General features: G+C 45.0%; 1 protein-coding gene across 1 annotated transcript; it reads left to right on the top strand.

Moving 5' to 3' along the window:
- The first annotated feature begins 11,652 nt into the window (after positions 1-11,652).
- LOC126951942 (neuroblastoma breakpoint family member 4-like) lies at positions 11,653-22,929 on the top strand. The gene is made up of 8 exons (XM_050786198.1): positions 11,653-11,701; positions 11,796-11,847; positions 12,620-12,813; positions 13,842-13,893; positions 14,640-14,812; positions 19,697-19,743; positions 20,368-20,662; positions 22,687-22,929. The coding sequence occupies exons 1-8, from the start codon at positions 11,653-11,655 to the stop codon at positions 22,887-22,889; spliced, it is 1,065 nt and encodes a 354-aa protein (XP_050642155.1). The 3' UTR covers positions 22,890-22,929.
- The last annotated feature ends 4,363 nt before the right edge of the window (positions 22,930-27,292 follow it).

The raw sequence follows: 27,292 nt of genomic DNA, 5'->3' as shown, positions 1-27,292 counted from the left end.
AAAAGAAAACATTTTTTAAAAATGAATTATTCATTCACTTTCTAGTGGATACAGAAAAAACTGCAGAAGACCCAGAGGATATCAGGGCAGGCTGAAAGTTTGATATCTTACACCTGTGGAAAAGCCTTAAGATGTGTTTTAACTTAGAGCAGGTGGGGTGACTTCATGACTACCATTAAGAAAATATAACCTGTTGGGAAACTGTTTCTGCTTTGACGATTTTGTACAGACAAGAGCTAAACAGTGAGGAATATGCTTAGATGTATTGGGAAAGAGATGGGTCTGTGCCATTGTCACGAGGGTACACGAATACTGAGAGTGAATGCTGAAGGAATGATCCCCATTGGTGGTGACCCTCAGGTGAGACCAGGGTGCCTGTGTTTCAGCAAAGCCTGGGCAATTGGAATGCAGGGCTCCTAAGATTCCATGACACCCCCACCTTCTAATTCTGTTATTGCAACTGGAGACTGTTACCTGGTACGCTGGCCACAATCTCCCTCACTCTTGTTAGAGTCTGAGCTACGGCAGTGCCTTCAGCTCTGAGCTAAGGTACCTCGAACCTTGTTTTTGTGGTTAAGGATCCTAAAGTGCTGTGCGGAGTGATCACGTTTTTCTCAACAGTAAGTTAAGAATTTCAGTTACTGACATCCCTTAGTCCTGATTAAACCTATTTGATTTCACCAATTTTTGACCCACCATATATTTGTGTTTCTTCTCCCCAGTCCCTGACTCCACCTCTTCTGCCACAAACGTCAGCATGGTGGTATCTGCTGGCCCTTGGTCCAGTGAGAAGGCAGAGATGAACATTCTAGAAATCAATGAGAAATTGCGCCCCCAGCTGGCAGAGAAGAAACAGCAGTTCAGAAACATCAAAGAGAAATTTCTTGTAACTCAAGTGGCCTACTTCCTGGCCAACCAGCAGAATAAATACAGTAAGATTTCTAGGCTCACCATCATGAAAGTGATGAATGACATCCTGTCTTCTCTCTGAGAAACTAAATGCTCTCTCTATCAAAAATAATTTCATCCTTCCCGTACTTCTAGGAAAACAGAAATGGGTATTTTAACATTTTGTTAAGGTTGGAAGACAGAGGTACCAAAGTATTTAGCAACTTTCCATGTTTGCAGTCAGATGGGGGTGGGACTAGAGTTGAAATCCCAGTTGTTGATTTTCTGACACAGGCACAGAACGACCTGTTTTCTCCAAGAGGCTTCATCATGTTTTCAAGAATCCTCTCTGTACCATATAAGATCCTGCAGACAAATAACATCTAGTCTGTTGTTCTAAATGTCTGGGACTAGTGAACTTTTATTCAGTTCAAGCTTCTGTTGAGGCCCAAAAGGCAAAGCTCTGTTCTAGGGACCCTGAGGGAAAGTTGGTGATAGTACCCAGTACCCGCTCTGAGGGGCTTCAAGAGGAGTCTGCTCCCAATAGAACCTGTGGTAGCTATAAGTGACAGCATCAAGAGCAGGGAGTAGGAGCCAGGTGTGGTGGTTCACTCCTGTAATCCCAGCACTTTGGGAGGCTGAGGCAGCCAGATCACAAGGTCAGGAGTTTAAGACCAGCCTGGCCAACATGGTGAAACCACGTCTCCACTAAAAATACAAGAATTAGCTGGGCATGGTGGCAGGTGCCTGTAACCCCAGCTACTTGGGAGGCTGAGGCAGGAGGATCCTTTGAACCCAGGAGGCAGAGGTTGCAGTGGGTCAAGATCACGCCATTGCACTCCAGCCTTGGGACAGGGCAAGACTCGAAGGAAAAAAAAAAAAGCAGAGAGTACTCTGGTGAGAGGAAGTCCTGCTTCCTGGGGCACAGGCTCTTGTTCCTAAAGAGGAAGAAAGATCGCACCCGAGAATGTGTGGAAGTAGCAGTGCAGTGTGCATAGCAGGGACCCTGGGCCTGTGTCCTGTGCTCCATCCAATTTGCTTGTCTTCTAATCCTCAGTTTTATCATTTGATCATAGAGTACTACAATAATACCTACCTCTGTAAATTGCTGCAGTGAATTACATGAGCTATTTCTTGTCAATCTCCTGGAACAGTTACTGGCACAGAGTAAACACTATCTATTAGTTCTTCATTCTACTGTTTCTAAATTAACACAAGCTTTATTAGTATTTGGGCATATTTCCTTTATGGCCTTATGGTCTTATGTCTCATACTTTATGTTTCAGATACGATTCTTAAAATCTTATCTGAAGATATGATTTAAAAATCAAAGATTTTAAAAAATCTTTGACATACTTGTCCTTGAAATTCCCAGTAAAAGGGAAACCATCAGTCCCATAGTCCTAGGGGCCTTCCCGACTTACAAGAAATCACTGCTTCATGGCCCAGTGCAGTGTTTTAGAGGAGAGGCTGAAGGCTTGGGAAAGTGGCCCCGCATTCAGACTCAGACCTCAGGGGCTGTGAGTTCTGACTCCACTTCGTTGTGGTTGAATCATCTTGTCAATTTCCTTGATGTGCCCTTGAGTTTCTCTTTCTTCGTCTCTAAATTTTGGAGGATCAGATGCCAGAAAGTCGGGAGACTGAAGAGTAAAGATGTGGAAATCCCTGCCTAGAGCCTGGTAGTGGGGACAGTTTTGTCCTTGGGATGGACCTGACTCCTGCCCTGTAGGCAGTGACCACAGCAGCATGTCCAGCCTTCCACTGAGGCAGGCGTGTCTGTCTTTTCTCAGAGTATGAAGAGTGCAAAGACCTCATAAAATCTATGCTGAGGGATGAGCTGCAGGTCAAGGGGGAGAAGCTCGCAGAGCAGCTCAAGCAAGCTGAGGAGCTCAGGTGAGGGGGCCCCGTGGGGGCAGGCAGGTGGGCACGTGTGTAAATCTCTGACGTATAGCAGCTCGGCGGGAGAAGTAAGAGCTAAGCTGGGTCAGGGAAGGGAACGAATTGCCATGGCAGGCTCACGACACACAAATATTTATCAAACAGAGAACAAGGATAATAATACGTTATGGGTTGCAGTTGTTTCTCAGAGCCTTGTTTTCTCTTTTTCAAACAAGTAATTGTTGAGGTGAAATTTGCATAACACAAAATTAACCAAAGAAGTGGGAACCACCCAGCAGCATTCAGTATACTCAAAATGGTGTGCCATCACCACCCCACTTACCCTTAGTCAGAATCACCTCCTGACTGGCTACGGCGTCTCATTCTTCCACTCAATCAATGTTGCCTTCTCGGCCCTGTCATTCTTTTCTTCTTTCATCTTTTCAATTCGCCCCATCTGCACCCGGCCTCATTTCTGTACATGGCTTTGTATCTATCGCCGCAAGATGCACTATGCGTATTTTCACATGGAAATGTCCGTGTCCAGGGTGAGGAACTGAAAGGATGTCTTTTTGAAATGGAATTAGGAAGACACCTACTTTTGTTTACAGAAGAGAAAGATGAATGAAACATCATCAAGGATCTTACAGGAGCCCTCTCTGATACAGAGGAAGCCTGTAAACCATTTTCTATTCTTTCTCTTGGCCACAGACATTCCTTTAAACATGTGCTGACCTTCTGCTTGGAGGTCTCCTTGAGGACATTGTCTCAGAAATCTCTGTTGCAATATTAGAACTGATCACTCATCCCTTTCCACTGTTAAATGTTCTCTACCCTCTCACCTTAGGCAATATAAAGTCCTGGTTCACTCTCAGGCACGAGAGCTGATCCAGTTAAGGGAGAAGTTACGGGAAGGGAGAGATGCCTCCCACTCATTGACTCAGCATCTCCAGGCCCTCCTCACTCCGGATGAGCCGGACAAGTCCCAGCGGCGGGACCTCCAAGAACAGCTGGCCAAGGGGTGTAGGCTGGCACGGCACCTTGTCCACAAGCTCAGCTCAGGTAAGATGGCCACAGGCCCTGATGACCCCAAACCCCAGGCTTATGAGAGACTCCAGACCTCCACACTTTCACAATGACGGTTGTATCGGTGGGGCTTTTTTCCACTAAACATATGTGGCCATGACATGACCAGGACTTCCTGGGTAAGAACAGAGTTGAGAAACCCATGAGGTTGGAGGTCACAGTATTGCAAATGTCCCTCCTTCCTTGATGGAAGGTGGTCTTTGGAGCAAGAGGCAGTATCTGTCTAGTTTTAAAGGACAGGAAGGAGGCTGTGACGGGAGGACACTTGTTAGAGTGAAAAGAGCTCTGGACTAAGAATGAAGGTTCCCAGGCTGTCTCTTCAGCAATGTTCTTAGTAACTGTTGGTGAGTGATTTATTTATCTTTCCTGGGTTACTGTCTCTCATTCTGCAAAGGCAGACACATTGTCTCTTGCAAGTGTCTCTATCATTCAAATGCCAGAACACTTATGACTGCTTTTCAAAATGAGATGAAGCCCCTCGCCGTGTGGTGTTGGAGAAGGCACTTGATGTGGGGGCATTTGGTGGTAGGAAGGGCTTCAGACTGGAGCACTCCCCATGGAGAGAATGTCCCTGAATAACACAGCGGAAGCCACGTGGAGGGCCTGTGCAGTCTCCTGATGTATAGAGGACTGTGGGACAAGTTTGTCCTCTCCTAAGAGAAAGAATTAGTTTCTAAATGCAAACTGTGACAGGACACCAAGCCCGTGCCTGGGAATCAGATCTGTGGCGGGATGGGGGAGACAGCTGCCAAAGGCCGGAGAGAGGCTGCACAAGCCTCCAGTGTTATGGGGAGCAAAACGTCTTTTCAGTGTTTGCCCACATCTTGATGGTGGCCCTCCAGATCAGAAATGCATTGCCTGATGGATCAGGAAACGACGCCAGGGCATTTTGTTAAAGATAAAACATGAGAGCTTTCAGTTCAATGCTGACCCATCATAGATGTTCATGTCTCTGTACACATTGGGCTGACTGTGCTTGCAGAGTGTGAAGTGGGAAATATCTGAACGAACACTTCTGTATTTACAGAAGATGATGAAGATGAGGATGAAAATGATAAAGCTGAGGAGGTCGATAAAGCACAGGAATCACCTGCCCCCAGGTAAGACTGAATAATCAGGAGCAGGTAATGGGTGGTAACATATGGAAAAGGTCTCAGCAAGAACACAAAGGGAGTGAAGGTAGTCACAGATTCCGGATGCAGGATAAAGAAAGCTGCAGAGTGCACTGATTTCTTGCACTCACCTAACAAGGAAATAGGCCTGTTAACATGTTTGTCCATTGTCTCCATGGTACCTTAAGGAAGACCCTCAATAAACTCACCAGCCCCAGGGACTTCCTGCACACACAGAGAAGGCCTGTTCTACCCTGTTGTGAAAACCAGGAGGAGGTGCAAAGCTGCTTTCTCCATGGTTGTCTTTAGATACTTGTTATGAATGATAAATAGCAAAGAGGCAACAAGCAGAGGAATTAGGAAGTACCTAGCAAAGTGAAACACCAGGAAAAGTACCTAGACAAAAAAAAAATTACATTTTATCTCACAATGTTAAAATAAAAAGGCCTAGAAGGCACACCATGTCTGGAGTCTATAATGGGTCCAAAGCCTGCGTTCCCTTGGCCACAGTATGTGAAATTCAACCCAGCTTAGACACAGGGTGTGGCAGCTGTTGTCTCTGTGTGTGTGCTGTGTGTACTGTGCAGGGATAGCTGAGTGTTCATCCTCCTCAGCTCCTACCTGTCCAGTGCAATGAACACCAGTTGCTCTCTTCCTCTCTGGCTCCCATGGCAGCCATGCTCCATTGCAGAGAGAAGAAGATTGCCTGTTCTCTCTAAATGGGAAACTCTTGTTTGCTTTCTGGAACCACTCTCTTATGCCTCCTGTCAAAACCAGCTAGGACTCCCTGGGGTCCAATCCCTCTCGGTCTAATCTTCTGTCATCTCTATCCCACCTGGCTCATCAGGGAGGCACAGAAGGCTGAAGAAAAAGAAGTCCCTGAAGACTCACTGGAGGAATGTGTCATCAGTTGTTCAAATAGCCACGGCCCTTGTAACTCCAACCCGCCACACAGGAACACAAAAATCACATTTGAGGAAGACAAAGCCACCTCAACTCTGATTGTTGATGGTGAATCCTCTCAAGATGAATGGCAGGATGCTCTAAACATTCTCCCAGGTAACCTCTGTTTTCCTTGTGTCTCATACCTCTGTCTAGGCTATGGAAGATCAATTCTGAGGATGGGCTGTATACACACATATTGGTTTGAGTCAGAAACTAGGATGGAGCTAGGTGCGGTGACTCACATGTATAATCACAGTACTTTGGGAGGCCCAGGTGGGTGGATCACTTGAGATCAGGAGTTCAAGACCAGCCTGGACAATATGGTGAATCCCATCTTTACAATAAATACAAAAAATTAGCCAGGCATGCTGCTGCATGCCTATAGTCCCAACTACTCACGAGGCTTAGGTGGAAGAATTGTCTGAGCCTGGGAGGTAGAGGCTGCAGTGAGCCGTGATTGCACTGCTACACTCCAACTTAGGCGACAGAGCAAGAACCTGTGTCAAAAAGAAAAAGAGAGAGAGAGAGAGAGAAAGAGAGACAGAGAGAGAGAAGTGAAAGAGGAGAGAGAGAATGAGAAACTAGGATGGAATATTAAACACAGATACCAGTGGATCAGAGAGCTTTCCTGTCCTCCTTGGCCTATGTCATACCTTTGTCATCCTGGCCCCGGTATCAGGTTATTGGAACAGAGGCAGGTGTGACAAAACCATAGCTACCCATGTACAGGAGGAGTACAGGAGGTATCTGTCAGGCCTCCTAGCTCGGTTCCTATGTCGCTTGTCAGCTGCAATGGTGTTATTTGTGTCTCTGAACAATGTCCGTGGAGTTTCTTTGCCTGTCTGAGGCCACTGACAGCCTTGTCCATTTATTTGAAGATGTTGTTTCCCTGGTTTCACTCTCCTCATCTCCAGTCTGGATCTCCTTTAAACCAGCTTGTCTCAACTATTCAGTCAACTGAAACCAGGACATCAACACTTGCACCCTTATCTTGCTTATAAGTTTCCGTAAAGCAAGCCTGGGTCCTGAGTTCTTCACCCCATGAGTGGCCACTGTTTCTGGGTAGCACCACAGATTTCTTTTCTTTCTTTCTTTTCTCTTTCTTTCTTTTTCTTTTTTTTCCTTTTTTTTTTTTTTTTTTTTTTTTTTTTCTTGTGATGAAGTCTCACTCTGTCACCCAGGCTGGAATACAGTGGCGTGATCTTGGCTCACTACAACTTTTGCCTCTAGGGTTCAAGTGATTCTCTTGCCTCAGCCTCCCGAGTAGCTGGTACTTCCAGTGTGCGTCACCACGCCTGGCTAATTTTTGTATTTTTAGTAGAGGTGGGGTTTCACCATGTTGGCCAGGCTGATCTTGAACTCCTGACATCAAGTGATCTGCCTGCCTTGGTCTCCCAAAGTGCTGGGACTAGAGGCATGAGCCACCCGCCGGCCCCACAGATTCTTTTTTAAGCAAAAGTTGTTAGAATTAATCTATCAGTTCAATTTTCTATATAAATTTCTCTAACCATTCATTGACCATGATATATGAAGAGATAAATCAGTATTGCAGCAGCACTTCTGGAAATCAGTTAGGGCAATTTTTGAAAATCTTAGGGAAAATGATTTAATTGTTTGTGCTGACTCAGGTCAGAGGATATAAGATTAAGATCTACCAGATGAGGGAGATTTTGTCCCACAGATCTGAAAAGCAGTCTCATCTACTTCTGTCAAGACTTAATCTAGGGCACATTAGAACGTTCCTGTCAGAATATCAATTCTTACACTGAGAATATTTATGTCCTTGTGCTATGACTGGACACTGATTTGGTCTTGTGTGAAGCGTGATTTGCTTATGTGACCTGCTCTTCTGAATTTGTTTACAGAAAATCGAAATGATCATGAGGAAGAGGAAGGGAAAGCGCCAGTGCCCCCCAGGTAACTCTGTAGATTTGTGGGATGTTAGTACAATAGTGACACCAGGAGACTGTAGATCCAGGGAAAAATAGAAAGTGACAAACAGAACTGCCTCATCCATTCATCCAGCTGCAAATTATACGTTTTAACAATGCTGTCTTTTTGATTGTGGTACTTGAGTAGGTTACACATTTCTTTCTTTCTTGAGACAGAGTCTTGCTGTGTCTCCCAGGCCAGAGTGCAGTGGCATGATCTCGGCTCACTGCCAGCTCTGCCTTCTGGGTTCACGCCATTCTCCTGCCTCAGCCTCCCAAGTAGCTGGGAATACAGGCACCTGCCACCATGCTGGGCTAATTTTTTTTTTTTTTTTTTTTTTGTATTTTTAGTAGAGACAGGGTTTCACCGTGTTAGCCAGGATGATCTTGATCTCCTGACCTTGTGATCTGCCTGCCTTTACCTCCCAAAGTGCTGGGATTACAGGTGTGAGCCACCGCGCCTGGCCAGGTTTCAATTTCTTAATCCCCCCCTTGCATAGGAATATGCAATCAGTTGAGCCAGGTGAGCTAACCAAACTCAGGGATGTCACCTGTTCTCTCCCATGTGGTTAATCCAGAGTGAGATGCATGTATGCTTTCTACATATTTGATGTCAGCGTGTTGGCAAGTATTTCATTACAAAACAGGGAAATGGTAATTTATGTCAAAATATTTTTTAAATGGGCTTTGAAAAGACAAGATCTGTGTATCTGGAATGCCTCAAGAGCTGTGTTTACTTGGGTGCTGCATGTAAACATCAACACATTTAAGCATAGGAAGCCAAGCCCTGTGTCAGTTCTCTGCGCTGCAAGTCGTGATCGCGGTTTACAGGGAGAGTCTGGGACCTCCCGCAGCAGCTCGTTTGTGGCCAACGCACTGAGCACCTGCTGCTTGCGTTTGCTCTGTCCCTAGGGTGGTCACATCCACCCCACATTTAGAAGGATAGATTTTTCTCTCTTGGAGGAGACTACCCCTTTGGTTTCTGTGACCACTCCCTTATGTGTCCCATGAAACCACCTGAGATGCTGTGGTGTTGAATCCCTCTTGTCACTCCTCTCCTGTCTGGCGTATCAGGAAGCTGCAGGAGTCTGAAGAGAAGGAAGTGCTGCAGGACTCTCTGGAGGAAAGTGTTTTGACTTCCTGTAGTCACCATGATATGTCCCAATCTTACCAGCCTTGCGAAGGCACTTTCTTGGCACTGGACGAACAGAAAGTTTGCTCTGCTCAGGACGTAGCCAGCGAACACTCCAATTCCAAAGGAGAGGAAACCCCACTTGGCTTCCCAGGTAGGTTCCATATTCTTGGCACCCCACGACCGGTCTAGAATGACAGATGCCATACTGTCAGGCGAACCCTATACTCATATACTAGTTAGAACCAGGCTCTAGGATTGAGTTTGAAGAAGGCATCCCATGAGTCAGAGAGTTTTGCTCCATCCTAGCCCCATATCACATGTCATCTTTCATCTTTGCCCCACTAGCAAATCACTGTACCCAAGGTTGACCTCACAAGTTCATATGCACCCCTGCGGCCTGGATGCAGGATTTATCCATCAGTCCTGCCAATTTAGATTGAATCCGTCATCTCACATGGGATCTTCCACTTTTCCCTCCCAAACAGCCTGAGTTTTTATGCTGTCCAAGGCCATTGGCAGCCATTTCTATATTCCTGGGGCTGTCATTACTCTTGTTCCCTTCTGTCAGGCTAGACACTGTCTCTTTTTAGTTGGCTTGTCTTAGCTAAGAAATCTCTGAGTACCAGAACATGAACACCACTATTGGACTTTCGATGTTTCTCTGAAAGAAGGCTGGGCCCTGAAACTCCCTACAAGATGAAAGGCCAGTGTTTCTGCATAGCATGAGAGATTCTTTTGACGCAATCTATCCATCTAAATGTGAATTCTACAAAACCACCAACAGTAACCTATCCGAAGGAAGCATGCTGAATACTGCAGTAACCCTCCTGGAAAGCATTGAAGTGGATCCCCAGGATCTCTCAGTAAAAAAGGATGTGTTTAACAGTGTGCTGTGGCTCAGGACAGAAGGGACTATGATGATGACCTGTTATGTTAAGGAGATTTGCTCCACGGCTCAGGAATGTAAACCTAGTGGCTTCTCACAAGGCTCATGCTGAGGCCTCCTGGGAAGTTCCTCTCACAATAGGCTGTTATGACACTGAGTGTATTTATGCCACTGTGTAGGTTTGGACACAAGTTTGTGCATGTATGAATGGGATCAAGTTCATGTGACTGGTTTTCTCTCAATGTATTTGCAGAAAAGCAACTTGGTCTTGAAGAGGTGAAAAGACAAGAAACAATTGCTCCCAGGTAATTGAGAAAAATCAGGAACTGTCAATTCAGGGTGATATCTGTACAACTCATATCCACAGAGAACCAGAAAGTCCTGAATATACCTAATGCATCCCTTCAGCCAACCAGAAATGATCCTTCTGGACAATGTTTTCTGTTTTCATTGTGATACTTGTATTATTTGCCATTTCTTATTTGCCATTTCTTATTAACTTCTCAAGTTCCGTACACAAAACCAGTTGACCTTGTGAACAACTAATCAGTCACAGAGATTTCCTGCAAGCAGATATGTTCTTCTTATGGTTTCAACCACCCTGAGATGCATATCTGCTTTCTGCTGGTTTTGCATTAGCACAGTGGTGAGTATTCCACGGCAAGAAAATTTGATAGAAAAATTATTATTATACCATGCCACAATATTAAGAGAAAGGGGACTTGATGACATGAGATTTTGGGGATATTATAATGCCTCAAAATCTGTACTTACTTGGCCAATACATATAAAATTCAATACAATTTAAGAAAAAAGGATGAAACCACTGTTCTGGGACATGATAATCAGTAAGTCATGACTGTACCATACAGAAACACTCAGTCTCCTGCCTCAGAAAATCATAATCTGGCCAATTCATGGAGTACCTGATGCTTCTCTCTCTCTTGTCTCTCTTTCCCTCTCTCTCTATTGCTCACCTACCCCATGGCAACCACACTGCAACCCACCAAGAAGAGGAGAATATTGAACTCTTTAATGGGTTGACCATTTGCTTTCTGTGATCGCTCCTTCATGCCTCACATGAAATCCAGCTAGGGCTCTGAAACTTTTTGGATTAATCTATAGTCCTTCCTACCCTGCAGGCTCAGCAGGGAACCGCTGAGGGTGGACAAGCATGAAGTCCCCCGGGAGTTACTGGATGGATGTTATTTGATTGCTTCTGTTCTTCCTGACCTGACTCACTCCTGCCAGCCTTATAGGAGAACTCTGTATTCTTTTGAAGAAAAGCAAGTCAGCTTGGCTCTTGTAGACAGTGAGTACTCCATTGTGAACATGATAAATCTCTTATTGGTGCCCCAGGCAGACTTTGTAATCCTTGCACCTCGCACTCCTGGCTGGACTTAGACGTGTCATTGGTGTGGGCATCACTCGTAGACACAGGTTGATTTGCTGGAACTTAGGCTGTAATGTTGGCTCTCCTGCTACCCACCTCCTTTTCTATGGCCTGGTTCCTGACAGGCCATGTATCGGTGCTGGTCTGTGGCCTGGGGATTGGGGACCCCTGTTCTAAATCATCAAAACCTGAGTATTTGGTGAAGGTGGCTGAATATTACAGTCTCCCTCATACAATACAATTTAGCTATTTGCCTAGAGTCTGTGGGGAAAAGGATTACTTCACTGTTTGGCCAGACTCAGAATGGAGGATGTTGGGATGATGGCCTACTAGCACAGGCAGATTTTGCCCCATGGCTCAGGAAAGCCAATAAGCCAGTTCTCTCAAGACACGACCTTATGCGTCCTGAAATATGTCTCTCGCAGTATCCTGTTCTCATACTGGAAAGTTAGATGTCTCTGTGTTAGGACTGGACAGTGAATTGGACACGTGTGGAGGGGAATCAGCTTAATGTGACAGCCCTGTCTGAATTTATTTGTAGAAAATCTAAATGACCGAAAGAAGATGGAAGACCAACAACTACTGTGCCCTAGGTAAGTCTCAGGAACTGTAGACTGTTCATTCACTGTTGACAGCTGGAGACTCCAGACCTAGGTAAAACAGAAAGTGCTATATATATATATATCCTCTCAGCAAGTCACAAATTATCCCTAGTCATAAGATTGTCTGTTTTCATGGTGGTACCTGCATAGGATCCCATTACTTCCTCCCTCTGACATTTAGTAACCTGCAGTTGGTTACTCAGGTCAACACACCTGACTAGGGAGCTCCTGCAATTGCCCCTTCTCTCTTGGGTGCGGGGCCACAACCAGTGTGATGCAGACTTGATTTTGGCTTGTTTCTCTTCATCGTGTGTTAGGACTTTGGTAATAGGAAAAGGAACTAGAAAAAAACCATAGCCTGTCACTATATTGAGAATAAGAGGCCTGCCTGAAGGTGAAAGGTTTTGGAGCCTACACTTCCTCTAATGCTACAATCATGTACCTATTGCATATCAACTTCAACTCATTTTATGGAAAACCACTGAAGCCACTGCTTTAGTAATCTCTCCATACTGTGTGTCATGAGGGTGATAATAGAGGGCTTCCTTTCTCCCTCCCCATCGCCTTATAATCTGGCCAGTTCCCTGAGCACAGCCCCACACCACATTCCCTTGGAAGCCACACTGTATCCTACAAATTAGAGGATACTTTTCCTCCTTTTAAATAGATTCCCATCTCTGATTTCTGCAACCACTGTCTCAAACCTTCCACCAGATTCAGATAGACCTCTGTGGCACCTGATCTTCCATGGATTAATTTTTAGACCTTCCTACCCCAACAGGCTCAATAGGCGACTGCTACAGGTGGAGGAGCATGAAGTCCCTCAGGAGTCATGGGATGAAGCTGACTCGACTCTTCCGATCCCTCCTGACCTGACTGACTCCTACCAGTCTGATATGAGGAGTGCCCTGCATTCATTAGAGGAACAGCAAGCCTGCGTGGCTCTTGACGTAGACAGTGAGTACTCCGTTGTGAAGGTGATGTAAGTCCTAGGTGGACCCCAAAATCCTTGGGCCTCCCACCCGTGGCTGGACTGAGAGTTGTCAACACTGTGAACTGGACCTAGATATACATGTAGATTTGTATCCCTCTGGAATCGAGTCTGAAACAAAGACGTAAGATTGGGTCCATGAACTTTGGCCTCTTCCTAGTCTCAGGCCATTCTTGTGGCATCCTGGATCAACTGTTAGGACACTGGACCCCAAGCAGGTGTGAAAAATTCACACCAATGTATGTAACACATGCCCAACAGGTGTCTGTCAGGCCTCTTAATCTGAATAAACTTTGTCTTGCCAGCTATTGTGTTCCTTACAAGTTTCCTTCCCCAACCATGTTCCTTCAGGTTCTATGCCTGCCCAAGGCCAGTGGCATCTTTGACTACATTTCTGTTAGCGATATTACCCAGATTTCAATGAATCAAGCTTCATTCTCTGTGTCTTCGATGTTGGCCTGTCTTAGCAGAGCAGTCCATTACCTTTTGTTATGTTTGCAGAAGCAAGACTGGGCCTCGTCACTCCTAGATGGCACGAATAGCCAATGTTTCTTTATAGCACCAAAGATTCATTTTGATTCAAGAGTCTGTTGATTCCCCCCTTCATTCTAATTTCAATGTCTAACATCCTCGCAACCATGAACGATGTGGGTATTTAATGATAGAAAGTTAGGTATTTCCGCTAGAAAGCAGTTGGGGTATTTGCTTTAAATTGGTGTGAAAAATGTTGCATAACTCTTTGCACAAAATTAGGAATGATGATATTGGGATGATGATCTACCACAACAGGGAGATTTCACCCCTAGGCTTAGGGAAGAAACCCAGAGCACCTCTCTCATGACAGGACTTCAGGCCTCCGGAAATATTTCTCTCACAGTGTCCTGTTCTCCCACTGAGGAAACCGATGTTCCTATGTTAGGATTGCACAGTGGATTGTTTGTGTGTGTAGGGGAACCTGCTTAATGTGTCTGTCCCTGTCTGAATTTATTTGCAGAAATTAACAAGGATCAAGAGGAGCTAGCAGACCAAGACCCACCGTGCCGCAGGTAACTCTGAGGAATCATGGACAGTCAATTCAGTGTTGATATCTGGAGACTCCACATGCAGGGAAAATCAGAGTGTGCTGAATATACCTGTTTCATCTGTTCAGCCAACCATGAAATAGCCATGTTCATAATGTTGACTCTGTTCATTGTATACCTATATTTGTTTTTTCTCCTTATTAATCCCTGTAAATTGTACTAGTCTGCATTCAGTTGACTCTGTTGAACTGATCAGTCACAGACATTTTCTGTGGTCCTCTTTTCTGTCCTTTTTGCTTAAAGTGAAGAAGAGGTGCACATCTGATGTCTGCCACTTTGACAATAACATGTTTGCAAGTATTTGATAGCAGGAAAGTGAGTGAAAATTACTCATGTCCTGCTACGATATTGAGAGCAAGGGATGTTGAGGATGCACTCACTCTGTCTGTGAAGCCTTACGAGGCTGTATTCATTTGGCCAGTGATGCTAATTTCAACAAATGTATGCAAAAGTGCTGCATGCACTGTGTCATGGCCATTTCTCACAGGGATTGTTCCATCTCTTTCCTCCCCAGCTCATTGTCTGCCCAGTGCACTGAGCACCTGCTGCTCTCTGTCTCCTGCTCGAGACAGGGAAGCATCCTTGTATCTCTCTGAGGGGACCGTCCTTTGCTTCCTCTGGTCCCTCCTGTGAGCCTCCCTATAGACCCAGCTGAGTACAGTGGTTTTGGTTATCTCTGGTGTTTACCTTATGTCGTCTTTACCCACCAGACTGAGGCAGGAGCTGCTAGAGGTGGAGGAGCAGGAGGTCCCAGAGAACTCCCTGGATGAAGTTTACTTGACTCCTTTGGTTCCTCATGACCTGTGTGACTGCCACCAGGCTTATAGCGGCACCTTGTACTCACTGGAGGATCAGCTCGCCTGCTCTGCTCTAGATATAGCCTGTGAGTACTCCAGCCTGAAGGTCACAAAGCTCCACCGTTCTCCCAGGCAGCCCCTATCTGTTTTGCTTTGTGCAACTTGTGCAGCTGAGGCGGTTCATCTCTGTAGGCAGGCCCTGTATACTGAGCCTGTTTTGAATCTGGCTCTTGGATCTAGTTTTAAGCACAGACATCCACTAGGTGGAACTTCCTCTTCTGTCCCAACTGGCTCATCTGTCACCTGGCATCTTCTCACAAGAGCAGGCTGTGCGTATCCAAACAGACCAGAGAAGGGGATGGTGAGGGATCATTGCAAAATCTTGACAACAGTAGCTTACCTGGAGAAATCTGTATAACAGACCTTCTTTTTTTATTGTTTCATTTTATTTTACTTTAAGTTCTGGGATACATGTGTAGAATGTGCATGTTTGTGATATAGGTATACATGTGCCATGGTGATTTGCTGCACCTATCAACTCGTCATCTAGGTTTTAAGCCACGCATACATTAGGTATTTCTCCTAATGCTCTCCCTCCCCTTTCCCCTCAACCCCCAACAGGCCCTGGCATGTGTTGTTCCCCTCGCAGTGTCCATGTGTTCTCATTGTTTAACTCCCACTTATGGGTGAGAACATGTGGTGTTTGGTTTTCTATTCCTTTGTTAGTTTGCCCAGAATGATGGTTTCTAGCTTCATCCATGTCATTCACTCTGCACAGGACATGATCTTAATCTTTTTTATAGCTGGTGTGTAAGGAAGGGGTCCAGTTTCAGTTTTCTGGATATGGCTAACCTTTCCCCATTGTTTGTTTGGTGAGGTTTGTCGAAGATCAGATGGTGTCATTCTTTAAGATAGGGCATCTCTCTTTTCTGAAATTATGTTGCTAACTGCTGCCCTGAGCAGTGCCCTTATCTCTTTTCTGGCCACCCACATGTGCTTGCAGTCTTGCTCAATTATTTTGGAGGTCTATTTCAAGATTTCTGTGTCCCAAGCTAGATTCTCTACTTTAGGGATCCCCAACCCCCGGGGCCATGGACCTGTGTTGGTTCATGACGCACAGGAGGTGAGCAGTGGGTGAGCATTACCGCCTGAGCTCCACCTCCTGTTGGATCATCAGCAGCATTGGATTCTCATAGGAGCTTGAACCCTATCGTGAATTGTGCGTGTGAGGAGTCTAGGTTGTGCGCTCCATATGAGAATCTAATGCCTGATGATCTGTCACTGTCTCCCATCACCTTCAGATGGGACTAACTAATTGCAGGAAAACAAGCTCAGGGATCCCAATAATTCTATATTATGGTGAGTTGTATAATTGTTTCATTATGTATTACAATGTGATAATAATAGAAATAAAGTGCACAATAAATGTAATGTGCTTGAATCATCCCAAAACCATCCCCCCTACCCTGCTCCGTGGAAAATTGTCTTCCTTGAAACTGGTCCCTGGTGCCAAAAAGGTTGGTGACTGCTATTGTATTTCCTCTGTGGTAGCTTCCCTCCACTGAAGCAGTCTAGTGTCCTTTCCTCCATGCAAGGCCATAGCTTACATCCTCTGTAGAGCACTAGTAGATTTTACATGGATGGGATTGTAGTTTCAACCACGTGTTGGTCTCAGTGCTATATTCTCACAGAAGCCATTGACAACTCGTATATCTGATGAACAAAGCAGAGTGGTTCCCGTCCCCATGATCTCCAGAAAACCCTTCCTCTTAGCAACTTCCCCTTGAGACAGCAGCTTCACAGGATGTGTAGAGAAAAATATCCAACGTTCATTTCTTCTTGCTCATTCTATTTTTTTTTTTTGAAACGCAGTCACTCTGTCACCCAGGCTGGAGTGCAATGGCATGGTATTGGCTCACTGCAACCTCCAACTCCCAGGTTCAAGCAATTCTTGTGCCTCAGCCTCCTGCGTCGCTGGGATTACAGGTGCCTGCCACCACGCCCAGCTAATTTTTGCCTTTTGAGATGGAGTCTTGCTCTTGTTACCCAGGCAGGAATGCAGTGGCACGATCTTGGCTCACTGCAACATCCACCTCCTGGGTTCAAGTGATTCTTGTTACTGAACCTGCCAAGTAGCTGGGATTATAGGCACCCACAATCATGCCTGGCTGATATTTGTATTTTTAGTAGAGATGGGTTTCACCATGTTGGCCAGGCTGGTCTCGAACTCCGTACCTCAGGTGATCCACCCGCCTTGGCCTCACAAAATGCTGGGATTACAGGCATGAGCCACCGTGACTGGCCTAATTTTGCCTTTTTAGTAGAAATGGGACTTCACTATGTTGGTGAAGCTGGTCTCCAACTCCTGGCCTCAGGTGACCTGCCTGACTCGGCCTCCCAAAGTGCTAGAATTACAAGCATGTGCCACCATGCCTGGCCTGATTGTTGGGAATTTTACCCATCAAATCATCTTCTAGTAAGAACAAGGAACTCTGTGATGTCCCCCAAAATATATGAATATTTTATAATGAAATTAGCAACAATGCCAGGTGCAGTGACTCACTTCAGTAATTCTATCGCTTTGAGAGGTCGAGGGAGGGGGCTTGCTTGTGCTCAGGAGATTGAGACCAGTGTGGGCAACATGGAAAAACACTGTCTCTACAAAAACTTAGCAGGACATGGTGACACACACCTGTAGTCCCAGTTACTATGCGGGGGGCTGAGGTGGAAGGATCATCTGAGCCTGGGAAGTTGAGGCCTCAGAGAGCTGCGATTGTACGACCACACTCCAGCCTGAGCAACAAGGAGACCTTGTCTCAAAAAAAGAAAAAAGAAAAAGAAAGAAAGAAAGAAAGAAAGAGAAAAGAAACTAGCAACAAAAATGTTGGCCTCTATCTATTTTGGTAAGTGCCTTTGATGTTGGGACCATCTCCTTTCCTGTTTTCCATTTCTCCCTGAGTTTCAAAGAAGCAAAGGCTTTTTTTAGGATCACAGCAATTCATGAAACAGAAATAAAATACACATTGACTTTGCATTGGCTGTATGCCAGGCCCCTTGCTAAGCAAGCTCTGTCCTTGCTGTAACTCGTTCAGTGCTCCAGGGACGCTCCCAAGTTTGCGGTGGCATCTCCATGTTAGAGCTGAGGACGCCGAGGCTCAGAAAGGTCCACTCACCTGCCCAGGATGTCTTGACTAGTTGCAGTGGGAACATAAGCCCCATATCTACCTGACTCCAGAGCACAGTTGCTGTTATTTATTTCTGTGTTGGCGGGAGAACGTGTCAGGGCTGAGCCGACATGGGTGCTCACCCTTTTTTCTTTTGTAGAAATTAATTTGGAATGATTTCAAGTTGAAACAGAAAAGTTGCTAGCCTGGTACAAAGAACTCCTGCAGCCCCTGGCGCAGATTCCCGAAGGAGGAATGCCTCTGTGCACTTTGTCTGTGAGCAGAGCTAGTGGCTCCTCCAGTCACTCCAGGGGGACCTACAGCTCTATGGGGCTCTCCTTGGAAAATCACACAGGGGATGAAAGGTCTTAGTCTCTCCCCAGCCCTTGTCCCCAGGGTTTCAACTTGGCCATCCTTGAGCCCCTTTATATCTGCAGGGCTCTGTCTGAGGAACACCCCAACCAGGACAGGGCTTCTACAAGGAGGAAGGGAAGTGCTCAGACACATGTCTCAGAAGTGACATGCCTCTGATATGGGCCGGCTCTGCCAGAGCATCATGAAACAGGGGCCTGGGGAGGCCACAATCCTCCATGCAGATGGGTTGAGATGAATGAATGCACCTGTCAAATTACACAAGGATGCATCCTGTGTGTGGGTTCATGACAATGGTGTGTGAATAGTGTGCACAGTGCACAGCCCTGACCCCAGCAGCGGTTTCCACAGGTGATCTGCTCCATCCATCCTCTCCTTACAGAGGAAAGCTTGGTAGAACCAAGGAGAATACAACCTAAATGATCACTTGATCTATAATTGAGCGCTTTTTCCCACCTGCCCAACTCACAATACTACCGTATTTTAGAAGCTTGAGAAAATATTTTCCCTTTTCTCCTGAAAATGCAAAGAATATTCAAAGTATACATTTAATAAGACTCAGTAGTCTAGCAAAGAGGGACAAAATGACATGACAAAATTAAGTAGTAATAATTAAAAACATTCCTAGACATTGATTCTAAACAGCAAGTGCAGAGGATCAGAAAGAGAGACCTGTGTTTGCCCAGTCTTCACCAATGAGATTTGTTGTTTCAGCATGTTGTTCTCATTTGCCCAATGTGAACTATCTTAAAATCTTAGAGTGTCCTAAGTGACTGATTGACTGATGGTTAACGATCAGTAAACTGTGCCCTGAGTAACTAAGGAGGCCACACCAAGCCAAGAGAAGTGCTCCTGGACAAAGACGCAGAAACTGGAAGGCACCCTGTGCAGGGCTGGGCCAGGGAGCAGCCAGCCTGACCCCAGGGGAGACTCTGTGTGAGGGAGTGGTGGGAGGTGATGCTGGATAGGATCATGGGGCAGAAGATAGTAGGAGCACACAGGCAGAGTGAGCGGGGAGAGTGGCGCAGTGGGCAGTGGAGAGTTTTCAGAAGCAGAGTAGAAACGTGGAAAGAACAGGGCCTTTGGGTGATAAATTGCTTGTGGTATAATTGCTCGTGCGGAGATGGCAGAATCAGAGAAAGCAGTTGCAGGGGTGTATGAAGTCAGGCATCAGTGATGAGTCTGATACACTGTCCTCTCAGGAAGATGAAAGAGAACAGATACATGGAAGGCATTTTTAAGAAAACTTAGAGAAATCTTGATGAGAATGAGGATGTGCAGAGGGGAGGAGAGAGAGGAGCCCTGCAGCAACGTGGATCAGGCCCTGCGCACCCCATCCCTCTTCTGAGGCAGATCTGGACTGGCGTGAGGCCACCGGAAGTCTTTCCTTAGTCCACTTTCTGAGAGTGTGATTTCCTCTTCCTGTGGAAATAGCGATAATATTTATGACGGGTGCTGCCTGGACTCCACTGGAGGAGCGGGTAAGATGAGGACTGTGCTCGGTGTTCTCTCCCTACAGAACCACACACGCTGATCCGTAATACCTGTGGCCCCTAAGTGTCTGTGAAGGGACTGGTCCCTCTAATACTTTGCTTATGGCTGCTGAGACCCTTCATGTGGCAATAAGATGTATATGTGTGGGCAGGTGGTAAAACCATTATAGGCAATAGGAAATTCAAAATGTCCCGGAACCCTGAAAAGCTTTCCTCATTTAGTATTTGGTCTATAGGATCCCAGCCCCCTTTTCCATGGTTCTTTCTCAAAGCCTGGCGGCTCTAACTCTTGCCTTGTTCTTATACCCCTGTGTGTGGAGAGAAACAACTTCTCCTCTCCTATGCTCTGAGGGCTCTCTAGAACTTTCCCTCTAGACCACTGGAAAGAGATCAATAATGACAGAATAATTAGCATGACATTGTTAGCCAATCCAAAGCCCTCTGGGCTGAAACAGGGGTATTTCACTTCAGGGACGCCCAGCCTGGGCACCTGCCATCTCAGCATCCCCAGGCACAAACAGGAAAGGTGACCATGCCTGCATTTACATGATGTCGGTCTGCGTGGCCTGGTCACTGGGTGATTTTACTGAGAGGCAGGGACATCAAGGATAGGCGTTCTGGGCATGCGTAACAAATGAGGTTGTTCCTACTGAAGACCCTTCTCTTTCAGCTCCCACCCAGGCAGCTTGTCCCCACGGGCCTTGGAGTGGAGACATCGGCCACCACCTGTCAGAGATGCAGGCTTCACAGGCACAGCCGGAGCCGAGAACCCTGGTGCCCAATTCTTTGCAACTGCAGCTGGATCAAGGGTTTGACTGTGGCTATGGCTTAGCCAGGCGGGGCGTTTCCTCCACCACCTGCAGCTTCACAGCCAACGCTGATCCTGGGAAGCAATGGCCCTTCCAAGGTAGGGAAGGAAAGGGGACCGGGAAGCTGTAATCCGGGTGTTGGTGGTCATGGTACTGTGGGTGGAGGAGACAGTGGGGCCTCTTCATGCTCCCTCAGAGTCAAGTTGAAATCCACGATGCTCCAACCCAGTGAGGTGAGCAAGAGCCTGGGGCTTAGGATCAAATTTGCTCTCAGGCCCTGGCTTTGCCACTGTCTAGTTGTTCACTTTGGCCAAAGTTTTTATCTTTTTGCTATTTATATCTCAGTTCCCTCGTATGAGATACCTGAAAAATCATGTCTACCTGTAATCATTATTGAGAGTATTAATTATGATAATTTCCAGAGGGCCGGATTCAGTAACAATTGCTCAATAAACCTATGAATAGATGATATCGAATCCTTTTCTCTTTCTGGCAAATTCGCACTTAGAAAGTGACTTCACATGCGGTGTTTCATCTGCGGTAGAGCAATTGTTAGGATCTCTGCTCTCTGGGGACCCCTCTTTCATTGCTTTCTTAGAAAGTCTCCTTTGCCAGCTTTCTTCCTCTCATTACCCATCCCTTATGAGGCCAATCTTCCTTTACCAGACACTTTCAGTAATAACCTATTAGGCACATTCAGTAAAAGTGTAAATCCTGGCCCTCAAGTCAGTCTTCTGACGTATCCAGCTTCTTCTGCTTTTTCAGCTTTTTTTGAAATAAAAGGGCAACCTTCTTATGGAAAGTGTACACATCAGTCTCTTTTATGAAACTCCATTTAGTTCATCATCTCTACTACGTCCACAGCCACGTCCTCAGTTTCTTTCTTCCAGGGATCCACTTCTGCTCAGATTTCCTTAAAACCCTGGGTCGTGTTCATCCTTACTCTCCGTCCCACTCAATATCTCCTCCTGGAGCCCCTGGGGCTGCCTGGTGCTCATCTGTCAGGCGATGCCCTCAGCTGAAGAATAAGGAGACCCATGTCCTCAGGAGGAGGGAGGGTCACGTGATGTAACGAGCACCATCTGGGTCCCTGAAGAGGACACACGGAAGGCGCTCAGTGAGTGTCAGGGAATGCGTAGTCCCTGACATGTGCAGTGATAACTTCGAATATTTAAACATATTTCTTCCCACTGGAATCTCTTTTGTTTCTCCATGGATTCCCACACCCCCAGCCAAGACTCACCCACTGGCTCAGACACGCCCTCTCTTGCTCATTTTCCCTGGAGTCTAGAGCATGAACCAGGCTCCAGGTAAGAGGACAGAATGAATGCCTTTTGTTTTCTTTTCCTTCACCTGGTGATTTCTCCTGGCTTTCCAACTGGTCATTTGTTTCTCACCACACTTTTTCTTCTCAATATTCTCATATTTCTATTTTTTTCCAATTTTTATGGATGAGAAGAGTGGTTATACTGTTACATTCCATAGCTCCCAAATCCCTGTATAATACTTTTATTAGATTAATATGTATATATAGATATATACATTTGTGTCATTTGTCATATATATTAAGCATATTTGGTATGTATGTTATATAGGGTATATATACATGCAGGAGATCATATAATGATGCAAGTTTTGTAACTTCTCCATGTTTAGTCTTCCTGGTTCTTTTCTCTCATCAGCTGCTGTCACCGCTGTCTGATCTCACCTCTGTGCCCCATGGGCTGCCGCCCGGCCAGGCCCTGCCAGGCCCTGCCATCGCCTTCTCCTATTTGAGCTCAGTTCTGATTTCACTTTGATTTTGCTTGAGTTTTATAATCTCTTCCTTCCCAAAAGCACAATCTAGATACAGTGTGATTTCCTTGCCTTATCTACCTGTAATCTATTTGTGTTTCTCAATCCTCTGTTGTTTGAATATTTTTGTGAATTGGGAGTGTCTTTGCTTCCTGGCAATCTTGTCATTACTGGGTAATGTAAGAAAGATCAACAAAAAGAAAATATCAAAGTGACTCCATTGGCTTTGGATGCCACGTTTCCTTATTTGATGTTCTTTGGGTAGGAGGAAAGTCACAGTGAGAACATGGATGCCAGTGGATCCCATTGTCTGTGGTTTCATTTTCAGAGCTGGGTTTAGAGCCTCCTGGAATGAAGAACCCTCCCCAGCTGGAAGGTGATGCTCTTGAAGGCTCAACCGACAACACACATGGGCATCAAGTCATTGGCCACATTCATGCCTCAAGTGTCCTAAAACCGAAAATGATCGAAAGAAAACTGCCGTTCAGCAGGTGGAGACTGGCATGCAGATTCCCTGGCCTGCAAGCTTAGAGTAGGAAAGTAATCACATCTATGGCTCTTAGCGGCACTCACTCCTTATTTCTCTCTGTCTATGATGACAGCTCATTCTCCCACTGCTGTTCTCTTCCCTATTTGTGGGTATTGTCTGAGGCCCCTGCTGCTTCTCATGTCCAGGTTCTTCCCATAGTCTGCTCTCCCACTCCTTCCCAGAAGACTGGGACATGGAGTTGTAAGGGGGTGGGTTTCTCTGCAAAGGGCCCTCTCCTTCTACAGCCCTCTGCTTCTGAGTGTGCATGGTAGACGCTGAGCACATCCTCTCTGGGAGGTGTGAAAAGCCATCACTGCTCCGGACAAAGAGGATCAGAACGAAAGGGTCATCGGCTGCTGGTTGGGCATAGGCAGGTCCTTATATCTGCCCTCCAGGCTGACTGGAAGTTCAGCGGTGTTTTCTTCTCACTTGTGGATGGCACTTGCCCCTTCAGCTAGCCAGAGGCTGAGGCTTCAGCTCATCCTCCCAGCAGGAGCTCAGTTTGCCCCTGGGCTATCACAACTTAACAATCCCTCCAGACTCAGTCATCAGCAGGACTTGACATAGATGCTCTTTTCATTTTTTCTTTTCTCTCTCCTACAGATACCAAATACTGCTGGAAGGATGAAAAAGATGAAAAGATGTCACAAAAAGTAGCTTTTCCGCTTGATGAAAAAAACTAAAACAGCAAAGCAAGTTGAAGTTCAAATACAACACTGCAGGGGTCCTTTGCTGAGGACTGAATTTTAGACACAGAACGCTCTTGATGATTTCAACCCACTAGGATCCATTGATTTGAGAAACCACAATCCGTCCCATTTCCACTTGTGATGAATACCCAAGGACACCAATTCCCGGATGGACAAACAGCATTGAGAGGCCTTAGCCCTGCTCCTCTCAATTCCATCCTGTAGAGAACAGGAGTCAGGAGCTGCTGGCAGGAGACAGCATGTCAGCCGAGACTCTGCCGGTGCAGAATATGAACAATGCCATGTTCTTGCTGAAAACACTTAGCCTGAGTTTCATAGGAGGTAATCACCAGACAACTGCAGAATGTAGAACACTGAGCAGGACAACTGACGTGTCTCCTTCACACAGTCCACGTCACCACGAATCACACAACAAAAAGGAGAAGAGACATTTTGGGTAGAAAGATAACGTAGCTACACTTCTTTAGTTATTTTGAACCCAAAGTATCTCCTCATCTTTTTGTTGTTGTCATTGATGGTGGTGACATGGACTTGTTTGTAGAGGACAGGTCAGCTGTCTGGCTCAATGGTCTTCATTCTGAAGTTGTCAGAAAATTTCCTTATGATTAAATTCAGCCTAAACATTTTGCCAGGAACACTGCAGAGTCAATGCTGTGAGTTTCCAACCTCAGCTCATCTGCAGGCAGAGAAGGTCCGGTTTGTCTGTCACCATTATTGTTATATCAGGACTGGTTACGTGGTTAAGGAGGGATCTGGGAGATCTGTCCTTTGTAAAGACACCTTATTTATAATTAATTTGGAAAGTGGTTTGAAAAAGGATAAATACCCCGTATTCTAACAATCTTCCTCTGAGAATTTCATCATCAATTAATCACCCCTGGCTGTGTCAGTTATTATATTTATGTTTGTACATTGGAAATTTCTATCTCAGTTCTTACTATGAACTTATTTCTGTTGGCATTCTGTTGTGAAAAAGAATATTCCCTGCCCAAATTTTAACTTTCATCCAGGACTAATTTTAGTCTATTAAAGTTAAAATGTTTATGTTTTAAATCTGTTTAATTAAAATATTCTTGCCTATCATTCTGGACTAGTAGATTTTTTTTTTACATACAATGTTTTAAGCTTTTATTATTATTGGTTTTGGTGGATAAGGATACGGATTAATAAAAACATTATTATTTCCCTGTTTACATTTTAAACTCTTCCATATTTTAGTCTACATTTATCATATGCAGTAGTAGATGGTATTTACTACATTTCTTTATCAATGCTATTTTTTCTTTGTGTGTGTGTGTGTGTGTGCCTTTTGTTTGTTATTTAGGAAGGGTTGTGTAGCTCATGTTTAACATTGCACTGAAAATGTTTTGACATCACTAGTCCCCTTTTAACTTGACACACTTCTAATATTTGGTTTATAAATTTTTAATCATATCTTTTGAATTTAAATTTTTACCACTATGACAACCAAAGATATTATTTTCCTCTTCTCTGACCTCTTAACCTGCCATTTCTTACAGTGTTAGTTCAACCCAAGCATATACCAGTGACAGCCTGTGTTTCCCACCTCGCCTCCACCTTGGCTTTTGGTTTAGGTCCACAATTAAACATGCTGATGCTCATGAACTATTCAGAAGTGAGTGTCCTGGGCATCACTTGTTGAAGGGAATTTATTCTTGGGAAAGTCCTCATGAGGGAATAGGGTCTCGCTGAGTTTTGCTTAATAACGTTTTCCCGCTGCCGTGGTACATGGTGCACATGACTAGATATAAGGTACTTGCCAAAAATGATTTTTCTTGAGTTTTTAGAAAATGTCTTGCTTTAGGGGACAGGGATGGTGTGTGTTCCCATTCTGGGATTCTGTTTCGTTCTACCAGGACCTCTAATTTCTGCCAGTTACTTCATTCATTCTCTTCACCACAAGTCTCCAGAGGATGCTTCCTTTGTCCACACCTCCCCATCTCCCAGCAATTCTGGGTTTCCGAGCTTGCCACCTCTGGTCCTCTGCACCGTGAAGCCCCTTCCTTTCAATTCCCCAGTAGCCAGTGTAAGTATGGACTGATTAGTTCCATAATCAATTTTGAGTTAGTTTTAGTGCAAGTATGGATGTTTTGGTAGATTTTTTTTTCTTTCTTTGCTTATTATTCTTTACTACCAGGTCTCAGACATGATCTTTCTTTCTTCACACTCACTTTCTGAGGATAGTTTTACCTGTGTTCTGTCATGAACAGACCCTCCCTGCTGTCCTGGCCTCTATTTGCATAGTGTTTCCTGCTCCCTCTGCAGTTGTATGGCTCCCAGACCCAGCTAAATAAAATCACCTGAGGGCTACAGGGTTCTTTAGCCCTGGTGTTTAGGGGCAGGGTTCTGGGTGGTATTTTTGACTCCCTGCTAATTCCTAGGGCTTTGAAGTGTATGTTAAGAAAATCAGCTGTTATCCTATCTTACTTCTTCAAATGTGGAATTTCAATAGTATAAAAAAGGAGACAGAATCATATAATAGAACTCCCTCATATTCATTTGCTAGCTTAGCAACTATCATTTAATAACTGAACTTTTAAAAATACAATCCTTCCTACTTATGAAATGTGTGTATACATATATATATATGTATATATAATGCATGTACATGTATGTGTGTATGTGTGTGTGCATATATACATATAAATTTGGACATATGATTATGGAGGCTGCAATTCCCAAGATAGAAAGCTGGATACCCAGGAAAGCATTTCCTTCTTATTAGGCCCTTTCCTTCTCCTCTGACCTTTGGTTGATTGGATGAGGCCCACCCACATTAGGGACAACAGTCTGCTTCACTTAGTCTGCCTATTCCAGTGTTAATGTCATCCAGAAACATCCTCCAGCACACATCCAGAATAATGTTGGAACAAATGTCCTGGCACACTGGGGCTTGGTCACAGTGACACACACAATTAACCATTATACAGGTCCTTCATCATATGTGGGATTTTCATATTTTTCTCCCAATTTGTAGCATATGTTTTATTCTATTATCAATGTCTTGTGCTCACCAAGGATTTTTAATTTTTATGAAGTTGAATATATCAATGTTTTCTTTAATGGTTTGTGTTGATACGATAACTAAGAATACTTCGTGCCTAACTCTACATCATGAAAATTTTACCTTATGTTTTCTACTGTAAGTTTTCTAGATTTGCAGTTTACATTTACTTGTATAATCAATTTTGAGTTAGTTTTTGTGCAAGTATGGATGTTTAAGTGGATTTTTTTTCTTTCTTTGTTAGTTGTTTTTTACTTCCACTTTTATTTTAAGTTCAGGGGTGCATGTGCAGGATGTGTAGGTTTGCTACATAGGTAAATGTGTGCTATGGTGCTTTGCTGCACAGATCATCCCATCACCTAGGTATTAAGCCCAGCATCCATTAGCTACTCTTCCTGATGCTCTCCCTCTCCCCACTTCCCACCCCCCGAAAGGGCCAAGGATGTGTTGTCTCCACCCCTACCCTATCTGTCTATGTGTTCTCATCATTCATCTCCCACCTATAAGCGAGAACATGCAGGGTTTTGTTTTCTATTCCTGTGTCAGTTTGCTGAGGCTAATGGCTTCCAACTCCCTCCATGTCCCTGAAAAGGACATAATCTTATTCCTTTTTGTGACTGCATAGTATTCCATGTGTATATATACCACATTTTCTTTATGTAGTCTATCA

The sequence above is a fragment of the Macaca thibetana genome, chromosome 1 (assembly GCF_024542745.1).
Source record: "Macaca thibetana thibetana isolate TM-01 chromosome 1, ASM2454274v1, whole genome shotgun sequence".
In the NCBI taxonomy this organism is placed as follows: domain Eukaryota; kingdom Metazoa; phylum Chordata; class Mammalia; order Primates; family Cercopithecidae; genus Macaca; species Macaca thibetana.
Note: the sequence above shows the minus strand (reverse complement) of the source record. Positions and strands in the feature narration are given on the sequence as shown.

What these genes read in the sequence shown, in the direction of transcription:
- LOC126951942 (XM_050786198.1), top strand. Translation starts at nt 11,653, where the DNA reads ATGCGTCCTGAAATATGTCTCTCGCAGTATCCTGTTCTCATACTGGAA. An exon ending in TCCTGTTCTCATACTGGAAA is followed by an intron (nt 11,702 to 11,795) that starts GTTAGATGTCTC and finishes ATTTATTTGTAG; the next exon opens with AAAATCTAAATGACCGAAAG. An exon ending in CAACAACTACTGTGCCCTAG is followed by an intron (nt 11,848 to 12,619) that starts GTAAGTCTCAGG and finishes ATTAATTTTTAG; the next exon opens with ACCTTCCTACCCCAACAGGC.